At 49.8% G+C, this 26677-nt stretch overlaps 1 protein-coding gene across 4 annotated transcripts in view; it reads left to right on the top strand.

The window, feature by feature from the left end:
* DPP6 (dipeptidyl peptidase like 6) overlaps positions 1-26677 on the top strand; it is a 1064355-nt gene that overhangs the window by 855047 nt on the left and 182631 nt on the right. For all 4 annotated transcript variants that reach the window (XM_027538503.1, XM_027538505.1, XM_027538502.1 and 1 more), the window contains exon 6: positions 9977-10029. In XM_027538503.1, coding sequence (XP_027394304.1) covers positions 9977-10029 — 53 coding nt within the window. The remainder of the gene's footprint in view (positions 1-9976; positions 10030-26677) is intronic.

Genomic DNA, 26677 nt, shown 5'->3' with positions numbered 1-26677 from the left:
TGAGTCAGCTCTTCACATCAGGTGGCCAAAATATTGGAGTTTCAGCTTCAGCATAAGTCCTTCCAATGAACACTCAGGACTGATCTCCCTTTAGGATGGACTGGTTGGATCTCCTTGCAGTCCAAGGGACTCTCAAGAGTCTTCTCCGACACCACAGTTCAAAAGCATCAATTCTTCATGCTGCTGCTGCTGCTGCTAAGTTGCTTCCGTCGTGTCTGACTCCGTGCAACCCCATAGACAGCAGCCCACCAGGCTCCCCCGTCTCTGGGATTCTCCAGGCAAGAACACTGGAGTGGGTTGCCATTGCCTTCTCCAATGCATGAAAGTGAAAAGTGAAAAGTGAAAGTGAAGTCTCTCAGTCATGTCCGACTCTTCGCTATCCCATAGACTGCAGCCTACCAGGCTCCTCCGTCCATGGGATTTTCCAGGCAAGAGTACTGGAATGGGTTGCCAAATTCTTCAGGAGACAATATCAAATAAGTCAGCCGAGTATGAGGAGATGTATACCAAGTGCAGTCACTAGACCCCAGAGGTGACCATGACCTTGTGCTTGGCGGAAGGAGCAGCTTCTCTGGGAGGACTAGGCTCTTTAGGAACCTTTCCGTCATCATCAACCTCTACATCAGGACTTGAGATTCACAGAGACCAGGCCAGATGTTCTGGCATGATGCCAAGTCATTGGGGGTAGAGCCCAATAAAAGACAGGAATGAAACAGGAGATTAAGAGTCTAGCAGAGACCAACTCTGTCACAAGATGGGATTTCTCCAGAATCTAGGAGAGGAAGCAGTGTGGACTCTGCGTGCAGGGGGACATCACCAACTGTGTCACCGTCAGCAGCTTGTCAGACGTGACACCCTGAGGCTTGAGCACCCAGATCCAGGCTTCAGTGCCTGCACGGTTAAACATAGGCACGAGACAGGACAGAGGTAGGGAGGGCAGGGGTGCAGGCCCCCCTGGGACCCCAGGGGCTCTATGAACAGGGGGGGATGTAGAGTCCCCGGGCTCAGTGTCACCATGGCGTTCTCCTGCACGCCCCTGCAAACTCTGCGTCCACACTTCCAGGGGCCTGGACGCCTTGCCAGTCTAGCTTTCGTCACCAGCAGTCAGCATCATTGGGCTGAGATGAGTTCCTTGTCACGTGAACTTGTCAATGCTGTCCTCCAGCGTGGAGGAAATGAGAACAGGCCTGTTGGCACTTACTCCCGGGGCTGTTTGAAACCGAGAATCAGCCCTCCGGCTGCCCTCGGGCTTCTCTCTTCTGCGCAGACCACCTGCCCTGGGTGTCCCTCACCCGGCTTTCTGTCCAGACTCCCGCTGACCTGGGCATCTTCTCTAGAGCATTTCGGCCCATGGGTCTCACTCCTCAAAAGACCGAGAACCCTCAGCTGGGCCCGTTTCTCCACTAAGTGAAAGGGTTTCCGGGCAGGATATTCATCATTTCTTCCCAGTAAGACCCTACGAACTGGTTAGCTCTTATCTCATCAGATATTAGAGATGCGCTTGCTTGTTTTCATAACTCAGAGAAGGATCTGGATGGACTATTCGGGGAGCCTTTGGCAGACCCTGAAGCCCCCTCTGGGTCAAGAGCCGTCCTCAGAGCGGGTGTTGAGGGCTTCTTGGAGGAACGGCAGCTGCTCTGTGAGGGTTGACCCTGGCCCTGGTCTAACCGTGTGGATGGAGGGCATCCACAACCAGGAGGGCAGGTTGTTCAGCAGAACATGTGAGGACCGAGTCTTAGGAACACACCACGTGAGTGTGGAGACTCGTGACATGGTTTTGAAAAAACAGAGTAGGTTTCCTCGCCTCACTTCTCCCCACTGACCGAGGGGGCACCAGGGCTTCAGGCTTAATTATCTGGTCTTTGCTGCTTTCCTGAAAGGTTGTCAGGGACACAAGGCAGCCGTGGAAGGTGCTGGGTGTGTCTGGTGCCTTGGTCCTGACTGTCACAAGTGTCTAGACTCATCAACTCGAACAAATCACATACGTGCAGTGCCTTTTTTGTAACTTTTAAAATTAATTAATTCATGTGGCTTCATCGGGTCTCAGCAGCATCGTGTGGGATCTTTTCATTGCAGGACACAGACTCTCTAGTCGTGGCATGGGCTCAGTAGTTGTGGTGCTTGGCCTCAGTAGTTGTGGTGCTTGCGCTCAGTAGTTGTGGTGCTTGCGCTCAGTAGTTTGTGGTGCTTGGGCTCAGTAGTTGTGGTGCTTGGGCTTAGTTGCTGGAAGGTGTGTGTGATCTTAGTTCCCCGACCAGGGATCAAACCCCGGTCCCCTGCACTCCAAGGTGGATTCTTAACCACTGAACGACCAGGGAAGTCACCTACATGCAGTATTTGATGTGTCAATTACTCCTCCATAAAGCTGCTCTCAAAAAGGTTTTGAGGGAACATCTACAGAATGTCACAGAAGGATCATGAGCAGTGCGCGAGAATCCGTCATGGTCCAGGGAACGTTGGCTTGGGTTTGGGAGGCAGGTTGCTTGCTTTCTCCTGGGGCTGGCTGTGTGTTAATTCTTAGGGGAACTGGTATTGCCGGCTGGAAGCCAATGAAATTCCTTCTCTTTTGGTAACAGAACCTTCAAAACTGTGAGGAGATAGACCCTCTGGGTAAATGCTTATTTTCTCCAATTTTAAAACCAAGACATCTTACCTTTTCCAGCTACTTTTTTTAGAGTTTTTATTTTCTCCCTTCAGATTTCTATTGTTTTCACTCATCAGCGTGCATCTTGCACGGATAGTTTCCCTTCTCTGTTTACCACCTGGTTTCCACACCTCACGTTCTTCCCCGCCCAGTCTGACTTTCCCGTGTTAATCTTCCCTAGCGCCTTTGGCATCTGTTCACCTCACGGTCCTGTATCTTATGTCTTCAGCCGTGTATCATTCCATCCGTGGTGTCCTTGGTTCTAGCTTGGGAGAAGTTTACTCCGAGCTCATCTGTACCCTCTGATATGTTTAATTTCCTCGATAAATAGAAGAAAAAGTGAAAATATTCGTCCCTCCGTTGTGTCCGACTCTTTTTGACCCAGTGGACTGTAGCTCACCAGGCTCCTCTGTCTGTGGGATTCTCCAGGCAGGAATACTGGAGTGAGTTGCCATTTCCTCCTCCAGGGGATCTTCTCAACCCAGGGATCTAACCTGAGTCTCCTGCATTGCAGGCAGATTCTTTACCAGCTGAGCTAGTAGCGAAGCCCATAAATAAATAGAATGTAGGATCAGACAAGAAAGGGGAATCATGTCTGCTGGAGCCATCTGCCTAAGAATGCACACACCCATTCCAGGGCGTCCCTCACAGCAGCTCTCCAGCCTCTGCCTGAATCCCGTCAGTGCTGGGGAGCTCACCCCTGCAGGGGACCATCCACCTCATTATTGAAACACTTGTTATTCAGTCACTAAGTCATATCCGACTCTTTGTGACCCCATGGACTGCAGCACACCAGGCTTCCCTGTCCTTCACGTCACCCGGAGTTTGCTCAAATTCATGTCCACTGAGTCCGTGATGCCATCCAGCCATTTCATCCTCTGTCATCCCCTTCTCCAGAGGTGGTGCTGGCCGCAGCCAGTCCAGAGGGCAACAATCTCAGTTGTTTTCCTGTCTTCTCCCACCCTTGGAAGAGGTCAGCTCCAACCTTGCCATTCTCTGTGGAATTCCTGGTTTTTTTACAGCCCAAAAGTGTGGACAAAACAAAGAATTTTGTGGATTCGGTACAGTGCTAGTAGCTAGACTATATAGTTCTTAAAATTTAAACATGAGCATTCTTGATTCCTTTCTCATGGCTTACATTTCCTCAGCAAATACTCACAGCTCTTACTTCTCAGGCTCACAGGTTAAGTAATTTGTCTGAGTTCACCCATCAAATGATGCGCAGGCTGGGAATTGAACATATGTCTTAGTATAAAACTAAATACATATGTCTTAGTATAAAACTGAGTTGTAGTTATAGTGGATACACAGGAGTGCCTGCATCCTACTCCCAAACTATTCCAAACTAGCACAGCCACCCACAGCTCCCGACCCTTGTGATAAAGGACTTCTCCAGGCCTTGGGGAGGAGGGGAGTTCTGGCCAGAGGCTGGAAGGTCACCTGGAAGGTCATTGTGATAACTCAGGCATCAAACTAGGGCATTGTTACTGAGGGTGGAAATTGTGCTGTGAATTTAAGGTTCATTCCAAAGTCACAGTCCAGTGAAATTTGGAAACCAGTTGTACCTGGACAGTAGGAAAGGAGGAAGGAATAGGAGTGGTTGGAGCTGATTCCAAGATGCTTCTACCGAGAGACCAGATACATGCAAGAACATAAAAGGGAATCCTCTAGGGGACTTCCCTGGCAGTCCAGTGGCTAAGACTCCACACTTCCAGTGCAGGAGGCGCAGGTTCGATCCCTGGAGGGGGAACTAAGATCCACGTGCTGCACAGTGCAGCCAAAGGAAAAAAAGAGAGAATTTTTAGGAGAAGAATTTATTTGGTTTTCAAAATATTGAATGTGCTATGACAATTTGGAGCAAAAACATGCTGAAAGGCCCAACATAAGCCAAAATATGAGCTTAGAAGTCAAGTAGATCAAGCATGAAAATATGAACTCAGGACGACGTCACATAAGGAAGCAATGTCCTTCCAGACCAAGAGTGCAGACCAACGAGGGGAACTTGCGTGGGTGGCAGGTTGGTGCCTGAATCCGTTCAAGGGGTCTGCAGAGCAGAAAGGACAGGCAGGGAGGAGACCGAGGCCAGTGACCTGCCTGGGAACGAAGAGGGGAGAAGGATTCCTGTGGCCTTTGTCACGCACTGCAGAGTGAGCCAGCGGGCTGGAAAATAAGACGCTGTCGTGCACGGCAGTGGGACAGACACGCAGAGGTGGCACTATGAGAACGTCGGGAGGATGATGCAGTGGGCTTGAAGCGATGGAAAGTGATGCAGTGCAGACTTTCCTTATAAAGTACCATGCTAGTTAAAGAGAAGGAATTTGGGGGAGGAGGGAAATGGCCAAGGATTTTTTTCATGTGGGAGATTTTAATTCAACAGATCAGAGAGACAAAACCATGGAGAGGGAGTGATGAAAAATATGTGCTGTGTGTGTGTGTGTGTGTGCACGCACACTCAGTTGTGACCAACTCTCTGCAACCCTGTGGACTGTACCCGCCAGGCTCCTCTGTCCTTGGGATTCTCCAGGCAAGAATACTGGAGTGGGTTGCCATACCCTCCTGCAGGGGATCTTCCCAACCCAGGGATCGAACCCGTGTCTCTTGCATTTCCTGTGTTGGCAGGCGGGTTCTTTACCATTAGAGCCACCTGGGAAGCCTGATGAAAAATATAAGGTGGGGTAATTTGTGGTAGAAGAGTTGATAATCAAGTTCAACAGGAAGCAGAAGGGAATGGGGTCAAGGTCTCAGAAGTTAGTCTTAGAGAAGAACACGGTAGCTTCTCTTGTAGGAGAGGCAGGATGGACAGGGGTCTGAAGCAGGGCATTTGCCTTAGGGATGACGAATGGGCGATGGATTTGAGAAGGACTTGAGAAATTATTTCAGCACCATTTGGGGATATATGGAATTGAGCCAGAGGAGGAAGGAGGCAAATAATGGAGTTAAGAAAAACTCAGTTTTCAGCTCAGTTTACTGAGGGGATGAGGGAGCCACCACCAACCAGGATAGGAAATACGAAAGGAAAGCTAGGTTTTAAGGGTTGTTGAAAAGTTTCTTTCGGAGAATATTGAGTCTGGGGTGCCTGTGAACCTAAGGTGGAGAAAGAAGTCAGTGGGGGAGTCTGATACACTGGCCTACCGTTGAGGAAACAGGTCCATGAAATTAATATTCAGGTAACCATGGTTTAAGACTATAAGAGTGGGAGATTTCATAGAGGGAGGGCATAAAGTGAGTCCATCTCAGTGTACCTGGTGAGGCTGCAGTGGGAAAGACCAGAGGGAAGTCAAAGTCGGTGTTTCTCAGAGGGTGATGTGGGAGAGGATAAGAAAGCAGGCTGCGCACAGAGTGATGCTTCAGAAATATTAAAGTGAAAGTCGCTCAGTCATGTCCAGCTCTTTGCGACTGTATAGTCCATGGGATTCTCCAGGCCAGAATACTGGAGTGGGTCGTCGTTCCCTTCTCCGGGGGATCTCCCCAACCCAGGCATCAAACCTGTGTCTCCTGCATTGTAGGTGAATTCTTTACCAGCTGAGCCATCAGGGAAGCCCTCAGATATATTAGATGTAGGCCAAATATGAACCTAGCCCAAAAAATTGGGTTATTTTTCCAAATCATTGAATGCCGATGTCAACTATATTGTATGATACATTAAAAAAAAAAGAAACAATATGATGAAATTGCTTTTCCATCTTGTGAATGGTATTTTGGGTAACAGATTTTCATGTGTTTACTTTCCAAGGGAAATTTGATGGTGTGGGAAGAAACCTTATATTCATAAACTTCTAAAAGTTCACTCACACAAAAATAACAATGCAGTCTTACTAACTTCCAGCTCTTTGTACTTTTTTCCATGATCAGAAGTATTTAGAGTCTGTTTTAAAGAAAGATGCATAAATACAAGAGAGAGAGAGTCCACACACAGACACACAAAAGGCTTTTATCTCAAATTCTTTCAGGGAGATGTAACTTTTTTTTTTTAATGTCTTTCAAGATGAGGCATTGTGCAAATGAAAACACTTGAAATTTGTCCTCTTTCAAAGTTTTCTTTGTGGTTCTTTCGGCTCCAGGTTGAGGGAACATTTTGCAGAGGAGAATGGTATTTGATTGTTTCATCTTGGAGCGCTGAGAAAATCACTTCATCTTCCTCCTACTTCCCCGTTTTTTAAGAGTAGCTCTTGAGTCATAATTGCAGTTTCATGCTGAAGGCTCTTCATTTGCATCCACGGTTTACCCTGGAATGCTTCTTTTACATACGTACTTGGCACATAGGTACTCCAGCTTCAGGTTTTATCTGTCTCTACTTCTTGACTCTCTTTCATCTTGTTTGAATCTTTCTAATTAGTGGTTTCATTTTCTAGATATTCTGTTACATTTCCCATCCCTATAGGCTTGTTTTTTTTCTTCCTGCCTGACAGAACAGAGGCAGAATTGTAAATGGACAGCTCTCTCATCGTTTTATTCTATTATCCTTATTAGGTTATTTTAGTTTTGTCTTCCTTTTTCTCTTTGGTCGCACTCAGAAGATATCCACAGAGTTGAATTTCAGGGTCATTTGCAGGCATATTTAAAGAGGTGTGAAGATGTAAGTCTAGGGGTTTGGGAATGTCATAACCAGAGAATGAACTGAAATCACTATTTCCAGATGGGCCAAATAAATAGGGCTTCGACCAAGCAAGAAGTACGTGTCCTTACTTTGCATATGTATTACAGCTGTTGGTATCCTGGATTTTTCAGTTGACAACAACCAACTTGGACTTGTAACTTGAGAATTAAGAGCTGTACCCTTTGTTCAGGCAATTTCCATCATGTGCTTAGAGAGAAACGGATCTCAAGTATTATGGGTTTGATTGAGTCTTCCTATCCAAAAGATAGGATAATAATACCCGGCCCATGCAGATTGAGCGCATTCACGGATGCTGAGGAGCTGGCGCACTGCCAGTGCATAGAACGTGCTCCAGAAATGCTCCCCGCTCTCCCAGCAGCGTCACGACCACCTCATCCCCTGTGCTCTGGACCGTTCTCTACAGGAACCTCAAAGGCTTTTTCCAAATGCTTTGGTCCATAATGCCCCCCACCCCTCAGCTCTTCTGTATGAACTCTTTGATAGGTAATTTGTCTGTTTGTTTTAGAAGTTGCTGAAAGGTTATAGGGAGGGAATCTAGAAACTCAGAAGTCTGTCCACTTCTGATTTAATAGTTAATCTTTATCATCTGGATTTAAACTAGATGTATTATTTACCAACTGCTGCGTGAGAAGCTATCCGAAACTTAGTGGCTTAAGACAACCAATACTTCCTGTCTCATGGTTACTGTGGATCAGTAACTCAGGACCATCTTAGATCTGAGTGGCCCCAGCTCACATTCTCTTATGAGGTTGTTCGTCAGGGCCGTGTCATCTGCAGGCCTGACTAGGGGGTGAAGAATCAATTTCCAAGCTTCCCTGTGCCTTGCTGGCTCATGGTCATCTCATGGGGGAGAACCTTCGCTCGTCCCCTTGCGGTCACTTGAGTGTCTTCACAATCTGACAGCCATCCTTCTGCAGAGCAAACGCCCCGAGAAGGAGCTGGGAGGCCTCAGTACCGTTTACAGCCTGTGCGGAAGCATCGGGCCATCATTTCTGACCCCATCGGGGTCACTGAGTTAGGACCCAGCCCTCCTCCTCTCCTCGTGCCTCCACCACTGCTCCATCCTCCACGCCCCTTGCAGGGCCTCACTTTCCCATCTCAGCAAACAGAGGTGCCGCCTGGGGTCACCGTGAAAATGGGGTGAGCCACGTAGCGTGAAAGGGCACCATTGGAGAGATGGAACAGCCCAGCACAGACGCTGTGGGCCATAGAGAAACAGGGCCACCCAGCTTCCGCTCCCATCTCCATCCCCAGAGGCACCCTCTGGCAAAGCTCCCGGACCTCTGAGGGGCTCTCTGAGCATCAGTCTGCTCAGGACACAGGGGCTGGGACCCCGGCCCCGCCTTCTTCTCCTGGGGGAGCAGCACTGCAGCACTTCAGAACAGCAGCTCGGTCCTGGGGTGGGGGTGTGGGGGGAGTCCTGCTCAGATTGCTACGGGAGCGCATGGTGTTCTTCGTCGCGATTTTGCTCCTCCAAAGCTGTTTCTTCACGCCTGGACCAGAGTTTCAACTAGACCCCCAGCTGGATGACTGTCTCCTGCCCTTGAGCACACCATCCCAGGGCCCGGGGATCTAGTGCAGGAGTCCTGGGGTCACTGGAAGCGAAATCTCTTTAGCAATTAAGTTCTGTTTTTTATTTTTATATCTGGGTCCTTTCTTCGCCAAATAGCTGTGATCCCCTCGAGGTTAATCCGGGGGCCCAGACCAGGCGTGGAGTCGGGGGTGTTAGCAGACCCCCCCCATTTTCCTTTGCAGGCTCACGTCCGTCATTGCACCAAGCGTGTCCATATGCACACGCACTATGGTAGCTCTGTCTTCCTTGGCCTGCATGTCCCTCACCCGTTATCTTTAGAAAGCTGGTTTTAAAATGCCAGTCAGCAAGCGCTGGCCCACACAGGGCACCCTGTGTGGGTGCCTCAAAAGTTTCCAGAGCAAGGAAAGTGAAATACGGTTCTCACTTCATCCTTTCAGGGTAACCAACACATCACATTCCACACCACCCCTAAAGGGTCTCTCTCCAGAAAGCTAGAGAGGACAGAGGCCACGTTCTCCCTTCTTTGGGGGTGACCCTTGCATTCTAGTCACTGCATTTGGTTGGGGAGTAATCTCCTGGCTCAAGAGTTGAAGAGGGACATCTGAGACCCGAGGCTTACAGCAGTTTGGAAATGCTACGTTCCCCTTGCAATGAGCTCTTAATTTATTGGCCACTCTCTGAAACTAAAACACGCACATCGAATTGTCCAGGGGACAGGAGTTTGCCCAGGTAAGCCCATCTTGGCTCTGGTATCACCGAGGGTACAGAGTGGACTCTGCCGGAGATTTCAGGGACCTCCCGCCGGGCCTGGGTTTCCCCATCTCTGGTCCAGCTGGCTGTCAGGAAGCCTCCAGTGAGCACCGTCCACGTTAGTTCTGTGCTAACATTAGTTGAGCTGGAAATCTCTGCCCCGATTTAATCACAAACCAGGTAGTCATGGAAATGACACCAAGCCTCTGGCTACCCAGTAAACCACATGCAAATGGTGGAAGTAAAGACTGACATGATATGCAAATTTACTTCCTGAGTAAATAAAAGACTTGGCTGCCTGGTCTCCTGACTACATGCTTTTTGGTCCAGGCTTGTTTATTAGGATTCACAGTGATTTGAAAAATATAATCACAACCATGATCTCAATGCTTGTTTTTTTGTTTCTTGTTTTTTTGTGTGTCTGTTTCAGATATATCAACACTCCTATACTGGATATTATGTCCTGAGCAAAATCCCTCATGGGTAAGATGGTTCTTTCATTTTCTTCTAATGAGGAATCTGCAGAACAGAGTGGGGTGGAACGCTGACTAGTTGCTTAATTCCTAGGGCAGGAAATACGGTACCTTAGCTTTTGACAGTGAAGTGTCCTGATGCTGTGGGAACCTCTGGGGTGCCCCCAGGCCCCGGGGTGGGGGTGGGGGTGTCAGTGAGTCCAGCTCCTCGCCCGTTAGTGAAGCCCCGTTCCCAGAGCAGCTGCGCCACCTCCTGCTCTGGTGCCCAGGTTCCAGGTCCTGCAGGGTAAGGTGCTGCCCCGGCCCCCAATCACCAACCCCCCACCCTGTGATTTGTAATCACCTTCAGTCCCCCCAGGGCATGGTGATTCACCTTCTGACTCCCAGGGGGGTTCCCGGTTTATATACACAGTAGAAAGGGCAGCACCCTGAGCGCATCTTGTTTCTCAAAACGGGAAGACTTGGGACCCAGAAGTGTGAGTGGGAAGGAAAAGACGTGAGTGCGTGATTTGGCAGAGTTTTCAGCTCTGGGTATACACAGCGGAGTGTGTTGTCAGGGGCTCATCTTTGGAATCCAGAGGTGTTGATTCGAGGTTAAAGTTGGATGAAGCCATTTGTTGAGTTGGCGCATGGAAGACCAGTTGCAGAACAAGGAGAATGAGGCAAGGATGGCGTTTGCTTGCTTCCGTTTCTGTTTTTTCTTTCTCTCCGCTCCTCCCCCTCCTCCCTCCCCTCCTCAACGCACTACAGTCCCCCTCCCCACACCCCCACACCGCCCTTCTTCTGTCCTCATCTCTACCTTCCACAGTTTCTCTCACTTTTTTTTGACAAGGTGAGGTACTCAGGAAATGTTCAAAGGCATTGGGTTGTGCTGCTGGCAATATTGTGTGGTTTCCCGGGATGACTTAGGGGAAGGCATCCTAATTTTCCTAAGCAAATGGAAACAAACAGCAGGAGTTGATTAAAAAAAATATTGTTCTGTAGGAGAGCATTGATCACAGAATGGATGTTTCACAACTAAGTTGGGTAGAATATGGGCATATCCTTGGAAGACAAGCATGGATAAAATAACTTCATTTTGGACTTCAGATAAATAAAGGATGCATGTAAATATGCGGCAAAATGTGATTAGTCGCTTCTGTTAGACTGTTAGAAAACTCAAGCCCCAAGAAACTAAAGATGACCCCCTGTCGTGAAAATAAAGTATCCATGGGCATGTTTTATTTAAAGCATAGTTCAGATAGAAACTCACATGTCTTTCACAGAGGAGGGAGTATTCTATTATTTTTCAAGCAGATATGCACCTTCAAAGGTCACGGCCAGCAGGGGTATAATTATGCCTTGAGATTTATCTATCCCTTCTGGGAGCAATAGAATTTATCCTAGATGAAGGATAAATTTGTAAAACTCAAAACTCTAAAAGCATTTTGTGCTTGACACACGGTGCACATATTTCACTGCATCAGGTGGCATTTAGGAGAAATACATCTCCTGGCACGAGTTTGCCAGACGGACTGCAAACCTGAGGGCAAGGTGGTCTGTGCTGAAGGCTTGGTTTCAGTGCTCACGATGAGGGTGACAATCCCCCATAGGGGATGTCAGCAGAGAGTGAGCTGCTTTCCGTGTTTTTAAACAGTCGTGGTAATCAGCACTGCCTTCGCGTATTGGTTGAGTCTCACGCGTGTTCACCCTGGCACGTCGCTCTTGCGAGGAAATCGTCCTTCTCCTCCATCCTGCCTTCTCGTGGCTGGTGTCCAGGAGACCTGGACTCCAACACAGCCTGGGCTCACCGTCCGCCTCAAACAGTCCCCTTGGGTGTTACACTGCAGCTGTAAAATCAGACTTTTACCCGTGCTGATTTATTGCTTTCCTAAGTGTTACTGAGCCAAGCGTGGACTTGCTCGCCCAAATGCAGTAAAGCCGACATACTGACACCAGGTTGCGGTGAAGGAAAGTGCGCATTGATTGCAGGCGCCAAGCAAGGAGTTCAGACAGCTGGTGCTTAAAAGGCCCAGACTCCCTGCAGGCGCCAGGAAAAGGTTTTTAAAGACAGGGTGAGGGAGGGGGATCGTGGGTTATGCGACCAGCTCATGGACAGCCTTCTGACCGACTGGTGGTGAGGTAAGTAAGCGTCAACGTGTCCTTTTGGTTCCAACTGGTCTGGGGTCTCCATGCTTGTGTGCAGCTTACAGTTAACTTCTCCCAGCTTGTGGGGGCATCAGTATCTGCAACACAGCTCAGAGGACGTGGCTCAGAATACGATCCGTAGCCCTGGAGGAGGACCTAAAGGTCCTTGACTTTGGTTAATGGCTAAACTATTATTATGTTGCCATGTTTGGCTTTTCTCCTTTCTTTTTGCATCTTCTCCATTCTATGATTAAATTTCCTCTTGGGAACTTGAGGGAAACCTAGGTAGGCTACAGTTTTTCTAGAGACAAGAGGCAGGTGGAGAACGTGGGTTGGGAAGGGTTCTCCTCCAGGAAGGCCCCATGGGGCCCCACTCAGTTACATAAGGGCTTTCGTAGGATTGAAAGGTGTAACAGAGTGCTTGCTGCACTTACGGGAAACAGCCTCTGGTGGGTGAGGACGCCTGTGATTCATCTCATCTTCATGTAAACTGAAGTGGCTCCGAAAATGGCGATCACTGTTTGACTGCCCAGCTCCTCCTCTTTAGCATAAGATCATTTTGTCATTGTTCAGTCACTAAGTCGTGTCCCACTCTTCGCCTCTTCGTGACCCCATGGACTGCAGGACACCAGACTTCGCTGTCCTTCACCATCTCCCGGAGCTTGCTCAAACACATGTCTGTCGAGTCGGTGATGCCATCCAACCATCTCACCCACCGTTGTCCCCTTCTCTTCCTGCCCTCATTCTTTCCCAGCATCAGTGTATTTTCCAGTCAATCAGTTCTTCCCATCAGGTGGCCAAAGTATTGGAGCTTCGGCTTCAGCATCAGTCCTTCCAGTGAATATTCACGGTTGATTTCCTTTAGGATTGGCTGGTCATTTATGAACAATAAATGAATGAGTTTCAAGTATCATCAAAGTCTTCTTTGTATTAATGAGACAGTGGATTTCCAAACTGGGTGAGCCTTTAGACCTTGAGCTTATGCAGCTTCAGTGTCTGAGAGAGGCTTGTTGAGCTCAGTCAGTTGTACCAGGGCCCTGCCTGGTGGCCAGGCTAGAGCACAGCCCTGTAGGTGGGCTTGGGGTGGTGAGGAAAGCACAGTTGTCTCTTTAAATAGAAACGTCTCTATGAAAACATTTAAATTAGCATTTACTCATAGGGCAGAACATATGAGAGCTCCTCTTGATATTTCTGGAGACACAGACGTGTATCTTTTTCTCCCTTTTTCTTACCTCTCCTCTTATCCCTCTCTCCCTGCAGTCCCTCGCTTCCAGCCCAAGGCCATTCGAGCTGCAGGATGGGATTACTTGGCATTTATAACTTAGATTTTCTCCCTTAGCTTCAGGCTTTCCGAACAATCACAGAGATGAACCGAATTAATTTTTCAGCACCCCCTAAACTCTGGCTTCCTTCCTTTTTGCCAGTGATGGAAGGATCTGGGGTGGGTGAACCCTCTCTTCTGTCTCTCTCACGAGGGAGAAGGAGGCCTCCCTGACCCCTGTTTAACCCCCTCCATCCCCAGCTCTGACCTCCGCAGCTGGAGCCTGGGGTAGACCCCAGGGCACATGCAGTGGCTCGAGTCATAATGAGAACCCCGAGCTGGCTGAATTTTCATCTGTTGGAAGATCTGGAGCCTCATGGTAGGGGTGTTTGACTTTCACATACTAAATTTTCAAAAGTTGTGTCCTCAAAGGACATGTGTCTTTTACACAGACTAGTTTAGTAAGCCAGAATTAAAGCTAGTTAATTTTTAACATAGAGTGTTTTACTAAGTGTTTATATCGGAACTGCAGCAAAGTAGAGCAGCACTTGATGACAGAGACTGATAGAAATGCGAGCCAGATAAATGTCCTCTGTTAAGGGTCCATCGTGTGTTTTCGTAGCAGTTTTTGGTAGATTTGCTGTTTCTTGGAGTTTTCCTGACATGAGTTTTTTCTTGGGTTAGTTTTCCCTTTGACTTGAGTGCTTTTCTGTAAAAAATTATATTTGTATGTAATTTGCAGGTTTTCATATCTATTAGGATCATTCTGGAAATCAGATGGGCTAGAGAAACTCAACCCTTCCATAACAGACATCAATTTTAAGAAAAATTGGGCATACCCCGTAATCAGATAGCATTGGCATTTTGGAGTTTGGCAAACAGAGCAGTAATGGGACAGAGACTGAGACGCACGTGAAGCTCCCCTCGTGTGCACGCCGGGCGGCCTTCTGTCGATATTGTTGCCCTGACCTTGCTTACTTGCCTTTACCAAACAAACCGTACAAAATCGTACTCCTTTGGAATTCCGGTTGACTTATGAAGTCACATCTGCGAAAATGACGAGCTGAGACCTAGATTCCTTCTGCCCAGGGTTACTCTCGAACTTTACAGGCTGGGACATAGAAGAGCATTCTCTTTATTTAGAAGACAGATACCTGGGTTGAGAACACACCGCAGTGCCCAGCGCCTTGCCGGACCTCGTGACCCGGGAGTTACAGACCGAAGCCCTGGGGTCTCATGGACCTGAAGACGAGTCCCAGTTGGCAGCTGACCTTGGCCGTATGACCTCGAGAGCTGCTGTACTTCTACGGAGCTTCGCGTCCACACTCTTACAAGGATGCTAACAACAGTGCCCTCTTCGTAGGCACCCGATAAGAATCAAGGGGAATACATGTGCAGTGCACAGCAGAGAATTTTGCTCCGAGTGACTGCCTGGGAATGTTATTTCTTCATATTGTAATATGTCCCCAATATGTATTTGTAGTCTCATAATTAAATTTTATCAGACTGTACTTTCTAGCCAGCTCAAATCCTTTCTGTTACAAGGAGAGGAATGATATAACCCCTACCATAATAAAATTCCCTTTAAAATTTTTTCAAAGCTAAGACCTGTTCCATGACACTCAGGTGATTAAAATGCCCTTGTGATTTTAATTTCTCTCTTAAAAGTAATGTCTGTAGCCTCAACGATCTACAATTCTCAGTGCTCAATAAGTTCTTTTTTTAATCTCATCTCAACCTGACTTGCTGCAATTAATTTCTAAGGCTTTCTTGTTTTGCTTTCAGTGGAAGCAGAAAAGATAAGTCAACAGTGAAGTGCTGTATTGAGCAACAAAGCATGGTTTCTATCCTTAAGGAGTTCAAAATCTTCTTGAAAAGGAAGGGACTCAGACATATCAGTTGAGTTCAGTTCAGTTGCTCAGTCATGTCTGACTCTTTGCGACCCCGTGGACTGCAGCACACCAGGCCTCCCTGTCTATCACCAACTCCTGGCGTTTACTCAGACTCATGTCCATTGAGTTGGTGATGCCATCCAACCATCTCATCCTCTGTCGTCCCCTTCTCCTTCCACCTTCAATCTTTTCCAGCTCAGGGTCTTTTCCAATGAGTCAGTTTTTTGCATCAGGTGGTCAAAGTATTGGAGTTTCAGCTTCAGCATCAGTCCTTCCAGTGAATATTCAGTACTGATTTCCTTTAGGATGGACTGGTTGGAACTCCTTGCTTATATAACAATATAAAATTAAATGCCTCAAATGGGTATTTTAAACAATGAACACAAAAGAAGAGATGCCATAAAGAATCTCAAAAAGGAAGTCTGGCTTGAGCAAAGCCTTATAGTCGAGTAAGTTTTATTTTGTTTGGTTTAATAGATGGAGACTGAGAGGAGATATTCCAGGTCGGGTGAATCATTAAATGAGCTTGACCTTTTCAGTGAGCCAGCGTCTTCCTGGAATTAGTGGGGTGCCAGGCCAGGCCGGAGCAGGGCTGTTCTCCTGGGACTCTGCATGGGGAAAGACGGGATTGGGGGGGTCTGGGGTGAGCCTGGGGTGTGGAAGACCTAATCCCCAGCTGAGTGCCGTGGGTCTTTACAGGAAGAACACGCTGAACACCAAGCCTAAGAGAGACTCGGTGCAAACAGCAGGCTTAGGTTAGTTTTGTGTGTGTGTGTAGAGCGGAGGGCAGGGAAGGGGTGAGTAGGGCTTGGAGTCAGTTAGGGGGCCTGGCGGGGAGCAGGGCAGGCCTGCAGTGAGGGAGGGCTCAGTGGAGAAACCACCTGACTGTGATGGTGGGCGTGTGGCATCCTCTCAGAGAGTGAAGGCGGGTTTCAAGAGTTTATGTTCCATGCCCCTCACATTAAATCTTCGGGAGCCTGTGCCTTTTGTGAGTTGAGCCTGATGCGTGAGGAGATTCAAGGCAGCGAGTTTGCGAGGGCGGCGCTGAGAATCCCCAGCAGTGTCAGCAGCCCAACACCTCCTCCTCCAGGACGCTGCCGCTGGACACGTTCACTCTGCAGAGCTGCCAGGGGTTGCACCAACAGGATTGTCTGTGTATCTTTAGGAAGGGCCAACATGAGGCTGAAATATAAGAGAAAGAGCGTCCTTAGAGTGGCATTCTACGTGCCTCTAGCAAGGCCTGCAAGACTTCCCAGGTGGCCCCGTGGTAAAGCATCTGCCTGCCAATGCAGGAGATGCAAGTTCGATTCCTGGGTCAGGAAGATCCCCTGGAGAAGGAAATGACTACCCATTCCAGTATTCTTGCCTGGGAAATCCCATGGACAGAGGAGCTTGGTAGATTACAGTCCACGGGGTCACGGAAGAGTCAGACACGACTTAGAGACTAAACTCTCTCTCGGAAAGGGCAGGATCCTACCGTTACTGGCAGGCGCAGCATGTCAGCACTGCAGACAGCTCCGAGGCCTGCGGAGCTGGATCTTAGTTAAGCTGCTTCTCCTGCTCCCTCCCGGCGAAGTCTCCCTGCTTCTCTCCCTTCTTCCCCTGAATTACAAGCAGTTAGCAAGCACTATCAAAAGAATGAGCTTTAGAATCAAATCGATGTGAGAATAAATCCCCCGTCAGCCTCTTTACCTGTGTAATCATGGAAGAGTTACTTTGCTTCTCTGGGCACTATTACTCTGTCTATATAATGGAAATAAAATGCTTGACTCATGGGGTTCATGGAAAGGTTATGGAGTTCTGTAGGATATTGAAATGGTGCGTGTAAATACCTCTTTCGGTGTGCAGAAAGTCCTACAGGCTTCCTTCGTGGGGGAACCAAGGCCTCCCATTATGCAGCCAAATCTAATTAATCACTCTCCCCACAATTTCCCTGCCTCTGGACAGAAAGTAAATTTCATACTCTGTGCCAGCTCTGATCAATTCTAATGGCTTCCTGGAGCTCTGAGTTTAAAGTGTGCCTGTGCTCTTTGGGGGAGGACGCTGTGATCCATGCGTCTCGCCCGCAGTGAGGGGGGTGGGAGAAGGATGCACGTGATGCCTTCCAGTTGCAGGAAGCAGTCTTCCCTGGAGGACCAGTGATGCGCCGCCACTGCACGCAGACAGAAGGTGGTCCCGTCTTCGCTCGCTCTATCCTTTACCCCATCCCCACAACACGCCAGAAACATAGGTGCCGCTGACCGTGCGACTGTGTCCAAATCCTTCCGATCCTTCAGGCCCTGACATCACAACCCTCTCCTCTAAAACTGCCTCCAGCCTCCCCGAGTTCCTGGAGTCAGATTGTCTCCCATTTCAGGCTGAAATGTATCCTTGCTTTAAATTGCTCTTTTGTTGTCAATATGTAATTGTTTCTGGACAGCATGTTTAGAAATGTTTTAATGTGCATTTACTGCCTGACCCGTTTCTCTCCTGAATTCTTACATGTCAGAGAGCAGGGTTTGCTGGGAGGGGCTTGGCTGTGTCCCGGGTATCTGTGGCCTGGGTGTGAGAACAGGGATGCCCAAGAATAACCGCCGGAGAGGCTGCCCCTGCAGGTCTGAGCTGTCGGGAGACAAAGCGTCAGCCATAGTCAAAGGCGGCCTGTTTCAACCAATCCTTTCCTTTGAGTCCTTTTCTGCCCTTAAAAGACCGCCCTCCATGTCTAAAGACTTTTAAACAAGCAAACCCGTTTGGAAATGAGGTGAAAAGATGGGGGATGCGGCATTTCCTCAGGCGCCTTGGGGAACCTAAACTTAACTGTTCCCGTCCTTGAACTCTTCCCAGCGTGGGAGGGGGTGCATTGATGTTGACTGAAACAGGTGGAGGGAATTCATGAATTAAATGAGATTGTCGAGTATAAGGAGAAGCAGGTCTGGGCCCCACCCCCAAATCACTCAGACCACAGTCTCGGAGGATGGGACCTCAAGAGTGCATTTTTAAGTGACTCAGTTTCTAGTTTAAGTATCTGGTGTCAGCTGGTCCTTCTTCACTAGCCGTCAGCACCAAGTGACCCCAGGATTCTCTTTGAAGCTGAGAAACTTCTGTTTCTGTTTCTGGAAAGAAGCGACAAATGTGAATTTCCTTGTCCTCTCAGCAGAAAGATACAGGCAGGTCTCCGGCTGACAGTGCCCTTGGAGATTTACTTAATGATATGCAGCAAAGGCCTATAGCGCTGACACCCGCACCACGGCGATGAGATGGAGCCTGCGTCTGGGCTGGAGCTTGACGTGAGCGCCACCTGGTGTCTCAGCCTGGAGTCGCTGTTCCCATTGACGCATTCTGGAGCCGAAGAACTGATGCTTTTGAGCTGTGGGGTTGGAGAAGACTCTTGAGTCCCTTGGACTGCAAGGAGATCCAACCAGTCCATCCTAAAAGAGATCAGTCCTGAATGTTCATTGAAAGGACTGATGTTGAAGCCAAAACTCCAATACTTTGGCTACCTGATGTGAAGAACTGACTCATTGGAGAAGACCCTGATGCTGGAAGGGATTGGGGACTGGAGGAGAAGGGGACGACAGAGGATGAGATGGTTAGATGGCATTACTGATTCAATGGACATGGGTTTGCGTAAACTCCGGGAGCTGGTGATGGACAGGGAGGCCTGGCATGCTGCAGTCCGTGGGGCCGCCAAGTCGGACGTGACTGAGCGACTGAACTGACTGAACGGACTGACCGAGCTCTGCCGCTCTGTCCCTTCTGAAGAGTCACAGGCCGCGTTCTCAGTCACGCAGAGTTAGAGGCGAGCATGGGAACGCTTTCCGCCGGGCCTGAGAGCGGCCACCTGGGAAGGCTCTATCTGCATCCCTGAGGTCAGCATGCGAGCATGGGAACGCTTTCCGCCGGGCCTGAGAGCGGCCACCTGGGAAGGCTGGCTGCGTCCCTGAGGTCAGCACTGCTCCTGCCCACAGACTTCTTCCCAAAGAGTCTCCTGGAGGCCGAGCCCCTGGAGTTTGCAGCAGGGTGTCCACTCTGCTGCGCCCCCACGAGCCCGTCTGTTCTAGCCCAGGATGCACAGCAGGCAGGCACATGAGCCGCCTGCTGCCTCGTCTCCTCTGCTTTGTCTTCACGCCGCCTTCTCTGCGCGCCAGGCTGTCCCCACTGGGGGCTGGACTCAGCGCTCCCTGTCTTATTTATGCTGGTGACACGGGCACAGGTTAAACATCAAGGGTAGTAGCCTCGTCTAGAAAAGCAGGCCTCAAGCACAGCAGCACAGGTGGTCATCCAGACCCTGGAGAGACAAGCAGATACCGGTCACTGCAGCATAACTTGCTCATCGTAAAACCCAGTGAGAAATTTTCCTTAAGTTTTGACTGATGGGTGCAATCACAGAAGCACCTCCCCGACCGAGACAGGGAAGAGTTCTGTCTCCCCGAAATAGCCCATGCGCCTGTCCTCCAGCCCCCGTGGTTGCCCTGGCGTCCACCCCTCTAGCTTTGCGTTTTCTAGACTTCCTTGTGGATCGAGTCACACTTACATAATCCTGGGTGACGGGATTCTTCGTCAGCATAATTGCTTTTGAGTTTCCCCCGCGTTGTTGCCGACGCATGTAGGTCATCCCTTTTATTGCTGAGAAGTGGCCCGGTGAGTGGAGAGACAGTCATTTGCTTATGCGTTTGCCATGTGACATTTGAGTGGTTTCCAGCTTGAGGCTGTTATGAATAAAACTGAGCGTTTGCATACAGAATTTTCCATAGGCACATGTTTCCATTTCTCTTGGGTAAATAGCTAGAGGTGGAATCACTGGGTCGTGCAGTAAACGAATGTTTCAGTAGGCGAGAGACTGCCAGGTGGTTATCCAACATGGCTGTACTGTTTAGACGCGCCCCCGCACCCGTCAGCCTGGGGGTTTCAATCCCCCTACCCTCCACCCGGTCCCCGAGAGAGGCCAGCTGACTTGTCTGCTCGGGTTCCTGCCTGGGACAGAGTGTCAGGCCTCCTCTCCTGCCCGAATGCAGGCACTCGGGGACCTCGCAGGCTGCTCCCCACGATCGTCCCTTCTGCAGTGCTGTGTAATGAAAAATCCTCGGGGAAGTCGGTGGCAGGGAGGGTGGAAACTTCCTGAAGAGGCTGTTCACGGGCACCCCGACACAAGCCTCATGAGCGGTTAAGAGGTCTCCGCCCCGAGCATCATCGCTCGTTTCTAGACAGATCTAGGAGGAGGGGTTTTCTTTTTGAGAGTCGCCTGTCCTGGAGGAAGGCCCAGGTCCAGGAGGACAGCCCTGCCCTGGGGTCACCTGCTGCTTCCTGGCTGAGAGGAAGAGCGGAGCTGCACGCCCGCACCCAGCATCCGTAAGGATGCCGCTGACCTTGGGGCTCCCGGCCGGGCCGGCAAAGGGCATCATGGACCTTCTCAGGCATTCCTGTCTGCTCTCTTGCTGTGTTTTTGACTGCAGCAGTGTGAAGGAGCCAGCAGGCAGCGTTAGCCCTCCCAGGAGGCGATGACTTTGCACAGTCCGGCTCAGCCAGACTGTGTATGGACCAATACGTATTTCTGGAGCTGCTGGCAATGGATAAAAGAACGAAAGCTGTGGCATTTCATCATCAAGAAGCTCTGGTTCCCAGACCTGAATAGCACAGCCTTCAGTGGAGATGACACAACTCTTTGCTCACTTGAAGCTTTCCGCTCCCAGGACTTAGCTTGGCCCACTGCTCTGCCTGCCAGGCCACTGGACACTCAGCAGTGAGGTCGATGCCCTGTTGGGGCTGAGGCTCCCAGATGAAGAAGCCGCTCAGGCTTCTGCCTGTCTGGGCTGGAAGTTAGCAGCATCCCTTGGAGCTCTGTCTCCTCCATCCAGCAAGACAATGGACGTTCCCACACTTCAGGGTGAGCGCCGGGGCCCAGGGCCTGTCACGTCCGCCTGCTCTGTGAACGCAGAGCTGTGGACAGTCAGAGTATGAACAGTCCAAGTATGAACAGAACGTCGGGGTTTTACCATCTCTCTGCATGTCTTTGATTCATTGCATGATGGCCCTCACACACGTTTCTATCAACCTTCTAAGTGTTATTTAGAGGGGCTTCCAGGGCAGCCCTAGCAAGCACGGCTTCCTATGCAGCCCCCTTCACAGCCAGCCCAACGTCGAGGCTAAGGAGAGAGCCAGATCTAAACCTCAGGGCTGACCTGAGGCTCACGTGTCATCATCGGTGCTATCGGAGCTAGGATTCCTGAGCCAGGGCTGAAGCTCAGGGCAGGCCTCGCTGACACCCGTGAGCATGGCCCCGAGGGCGCTGCCGGCCCCTGGTCTGGCCCCTCCCTGTGTCCGCAGGTTAGCCCTCGGGGTCTGTCCTCTGCTTCTCTCCCTCCAGTTCCCTCCGCTGACCTCAGCATGTCTGAACGCCGTCCGGCTCCCGGGCTCTGTCCACTCAGCTACGCACCACCTCATCCAAAGGCCCCTTCCCAGGCCCTCTCGCTCCACGCAGGAGTCGCCTTCATGCCACTTTCTGTTTTTGTCCCCTTGGTCCCTGGAATGAAATCCTCTCCTTGTTCCTCTATTTGGTGGCTGTTGTTCAGTTGCTAAGTCGTATCTGACTCTTTGCAACCCCACGGACCTGAGCACGGTAGGCGTCCCTGTTCTTCACTATCTCCCAGAGTTTGCTCAAACTCATGTCCACTGGGTCCATGATGCCATCCAACCATCTCATCCTCTGTTGTCCCCTTCTCCTCCTGCTTTCAGTCTTTTCCAGCATCAGGGCCTTTTCCAATGTGTCAGTTCTTCGCAGCAGATGGCCCAAGTATTGGAGTTTCAGCTTCAGCATCAGTCCTTCCAATGAATATTCAGGACTGATTTCCTTTAGGATGGACTGGTTGGATCTCTTTGCAGTCCAAGGGACTCTCAAGAGTCTTCTCCAGCACCACAGTTTGTAAGGTTAACTAAAGTTGCTCAGTCGTGTCTGACTTCTTCGGGACCCTGTGGACTGTAGCCCGCCAGGCTCCTCCGTCCATGGGGTGTTCCAGGCAAGAGCGCTGGAGTGGGTTGCCACTTCCTTATACAGGGAATCTTCCTGCCCCAGGGATTGAACCTGGGTCTACCCGCATTATAGGCAGACGCTTTACCGTCTGAGCCACGAGGAAAGATCGCACATAACCACAGTTAATGCGTGTCTTTAAAACCATACCGTGCAATCTCTAGCATATTCCTTTCTGCTCCCATGCCACTTTATTTCATTTATAAATGAATGAGTGAACCTTTAACTGCGTTTATAGACATTTAGTGAGTAACTTATTACGCGTCTGACATTGGGACTTGAACATATCATAACGTATTTTGTAGTCATAACAATGATGGGGTGTAAATCACAGCCCACTTCAGAGATGAGCACCCTGAGGCTTGCAGTTGGAGTAACTTGCTCCCAGCTCACTTTCACTTTTCACTTTCATGCATTGGAGAAGGAAATGGCAACCCACTCCAGTGCTCCTGCCTGGAGAATCCCAGGGACGGGGGAGCCTGGTGGGCTGCCGTCTCTGGGGTCGCACAGAGTCGGACACGACTGAAGGGACTCAGCAGCAGCAGCTCCGAGTATAGCTTGTGGTTGGCCAGGATTCCTGTCGGCACTTCCGGCTCCAAGCGACATCGCTCTGCTCTGCACTTCAGTCCAACAAGAGCTGCTAGGCAACCTCTGAACTGGGTGCCACACCCTTCGTCTTAGAAGTAACTCGTCCTCCTCAGGCTGAGGGCCGTCTGCAGCGCATAGTAGGGGTGGTGTTGATAAGGTGAGAGGTTGGGGGATGGCCTGGTGACCGGCGTTACTGGTCATTGGAGGTAGATTTAATTGGTACCTCTATTCAGCCTGGGTGCCTACACGGCCTCGAGCTACGGTTTGCATTCTGTTTGATATCAGAGAGTAACGGTGACTCTGATGCTGTTCTTCTGTTTTGACTTGACAAACAGGTATCTGAAGCAAATAAGGCATCCCTACCAAAATAAAACCACACAGCATCGCGTTTTAGGGACAGAATTGCTAAGAGGCCAGGCGGGAGGAGACCCCAGAGCCCTATGTGTAGCAGTCTCGGGCCACCTGCCAGGAACCATGGCTGCAGGCGAGCCCTGCACCAGGCCCTTGTACACAGTCCCCTCTGTGGGCTCCCAGGACAGCGTTGCCACCTGCCGGAGGGGCTCCGGGGCTTGGAAGCTGTGCAGTGGTCGTCTTCTGGGCAAAAAGATCCCCCTGAGAGTTTCTGTCCTGCCAGAAAGTGGCGAGCGTGCGCCTCAGTGGAAGTGACCTCGCACACCTGGGCTGAAGGGCCTGGAGCTGGGCTTCTCCTGTGTAACCTCAGCCCTTTGTCTCCTCGTTCCTAAAATGGAACTAAAGGCAACTGCTCCAGATGTTCCAAAGACTGGGTCAGAGCCTCATACGGCTTTGGAAAGACATTGCCATGTTTTCTTGGTTTGGCATTAAAATCCCTTCTTCCGGGACGGAGGGTCAGGATGGGGAAACACATGTACACCCATGGCTGATTCATGCGAATGTATGCCAGAAGCCACCACAATATTGTAAAGTAATTAGCCTCCAATTAAAGTTATTACAAAAATAAAATAAAATCCCTTCTTCCTTGCATTAAGCAAACACGAACCTCAAAATGCCAGCCCTGTCCCCCAGCTCCTCCAGAAACCCCGAGAGAAGGGGGAAGCTTGCCTTGTGAGAGCTGAGGAAATCTAACAGTGCTGATTGCCAGGGTCCCGGTGAGCACAGTCCAGATAGTCATCTGAAATTACGTAGCTGGACCACCTGCTGGCCTTGGGAGGGAGCTCAGGCATGCTTGCTTTGTAGGGAGTAGAAATCCGACCTGCTGTATGGAACCCTTTTGAAGAAGGACCACATGAGCATGAAGGTCAGCAGGCAGATCAGAGAAGCCTGGAGTGGAAGAAACGGGCAGCGTCTCCGCACTGGCAGAGGAGAGCTGTCCTCAGCCCGCAGAGGCCGTGTCCCCGCCTGAACCCCAGGGCTCATCCCTCAGTCTGTCTGGCTCCCCGGGCACCTCTGATGTCAGCTGAGCTTAAGTGATTCACTCACATGAGCCTGGCCAGCTGACCTGTTGGGTTTCTCATAAAAAAAAAAAAAGACCACTTTTCTCAGTTATGTACAGATTCTTAGGATTTTGAAATAGTATAAAAATGTGGCTATAACAATTCATATAATCAAAGTCAGTTAAAAATGTAAAGAAATATATGCCCTTTAAGAAAATTGGTTCTTACCCTTCAGTGGCTAAGCACAGGTCTCACTGTTGATGATGGTGGTATTGTGGTTGGTCTTGGTTTGACTTTCACCTTCAGATCCCTGGGTTTTGTAGACAATGAACTATGCAGCTCCAGTCATGGGAATGTTTATTTTCACAGATGGGGTGCCCTCTGCTGCTTTCAACTCCTTGCAGACAAGGCGCACACCCTATCAGCAGCCCGACATTAGCCCAAGCCGCTTGGCCTTTGGTCATCTACTGCTCCTGGGAGCGTGATTTTTAAACTCATGGAGAGAAAGGTCCTCTGTGAAAGTGATCTTATTATCTTGTGTTCCCAAGAGCCCTTATTATCTTGACATGGATCAAAACCCTGACTTTAGCTTTGTCAAATTGTCTATTGCTGGTTTGTTACCAAACTAATCGCAGACACTAAGTGGCATTAGAATAGAAGAAATATTTTTTTGCCACAAAGCAGAGAATTCAGTCTTGGATAAAGAATGTTTTCCCAGTCCATGGAGAAAAATGATCTGTGTGTGTGTGGAGGAGGAGGAAGAAGAGAGGAAGAATGCTTCTTTAAAAAAAAATAATACTAATTTAAATCCATTGCTTCCCCACCCCCTCCCAAGTAAAGAGCCCGCCTCCCAATTGCAGGAGATGCAGGAGACTCGGGTTTGATCCCTGGGTCAGGAAGATTCTCGGAGGAAGAGATGGCAGCCCACTCCAGTATTCCTGCCTGGAGAATCCCACTGACAGAAGCCTGGCGGGCTACAGTCCACAGGGTCATAAAAAGTCAGACACGACTGAACCGACTTAGCACGCACACACAATCTGAAAATAATTTTAAGTTATGCAGTTTGTCCTGAGACCCAGATCTGAGGAAAGACTTCTTTGAAAATAGAAGCCATTTTTCCTGATGTAGTCATCTCTAACAGCAGCATGCTACGTGAAATATTTCCACAAAGAAACGGCAAAAGATTCTTTTCCATCCGACTTCAAGGATTCCTCACTGGATGAAATCAGCCAGAGATGCAAGAATAGACCTGCAGAGAGTATTATCCCCACAGGACCTGCTCGGGAAACCCGTGAACTCGGCCCGCTTCCTACAGGTCCTCAGAAGTGGCCCGCAGGCTGCATGGGGGAGATGGTTAGGAAGCCTGCTGTGAAGACTCATCCAGGTCATCCTCAATATGTTTCTCTTCTTTTCTACCAATGCATTGAACCTTATTTAAAGAGCCGTGTTTTCAAATAGTTATTTCTTGACCCCAGATATTCGATTCAGTTCTAACAACAGCAGCAAAAGGCCCGCCCTGATGCAGTACTTTCTAGGTCAGATAGTCTTCCTAGAGCTTCACGTGTACCCCTCACTGAATGCCTAGAGAATACCTATGATGTGGAGGCTGCTATTTGCTGCTCTTACGCATTCACACCCAGGCGTGGTGAGTGCGCTGGCACAGCTCGTCCCTGGCAGGGCAGGATACACCCAGTTCCTGCCACCCCGGTTTCTCCTGCCTGCATCTTGACCTCTGTTCTCCCCAGCTTTCTCTGTGTTCAAGTGTTCTCAAGCCCCCAGCAACACAACAGAAAATAGAGCTGAGCACGTCACCCACAGGAGCGAAGAGAAAACAGCAAAACTGGGCAAGTTGTAAACCAAAGGAAGACGGGAAAATCATGATGCTCAAGCATAAGACAGCTGAGTCACAGCCCAGAAACCGAGCTCGTTTCTCCTAACCCCTCCCCACCCGCAGGATGGTCCTCAGCACCCCAGGCGTGGACAGCGCTCAGACTAGCCCGCGTGGGGCGGCTCCTGGTTGGCTGTGGTCTGCTCTCTGCTGAGTCAGCCCTTTAGAATATCACCTCTGATGAGAAGGCTTAGGCCTGGGCCCTCAGGATGCTTTTGGAAGGTCAGTGAGAGGAGCTATGGGAGAAAAAACAAGGATGGTTTGAAAATTAAGAAGCTGTCAGAACCCCAGCTTCCCCTTGCTGACTCCCCTGAAGTCCGGAGGTGTGTTTCCTGGCGAGGGTGAGCAGAGGCCCTTGGATGGAGGAACATCAGGACAGGGTGCAGTCTGAACAGGGACAAAGGGACGCTTGCAGGGTGTGGAGAGACTTCCTGCTCTTTCATCATCCCTGACATGTGGCAGCCACGCCTCACCCACCAGGCTGGGG

Source organism: Bos indicus x Bos taurus, chromosome 4 (assembly GCF_003369695.1).
Source record: "Bos indicus x Bos taurus breed Angus x Brahman F1 hybrid chromosome 4, Bos_hybrid_MaternalHap_v2.0, whole genome shotgun sequence".
Lineage (NCBI taxonomy): Eukaryota > Metazoa > Chordata > Mammalia > Artiodactyla > Bovidae > Bos > Bos indicus x Bos taurus.
Note: the sequence above shows the minus strand (reverse complement) of the source record. Positions and strands in the feature narration are given on the sequence as shown.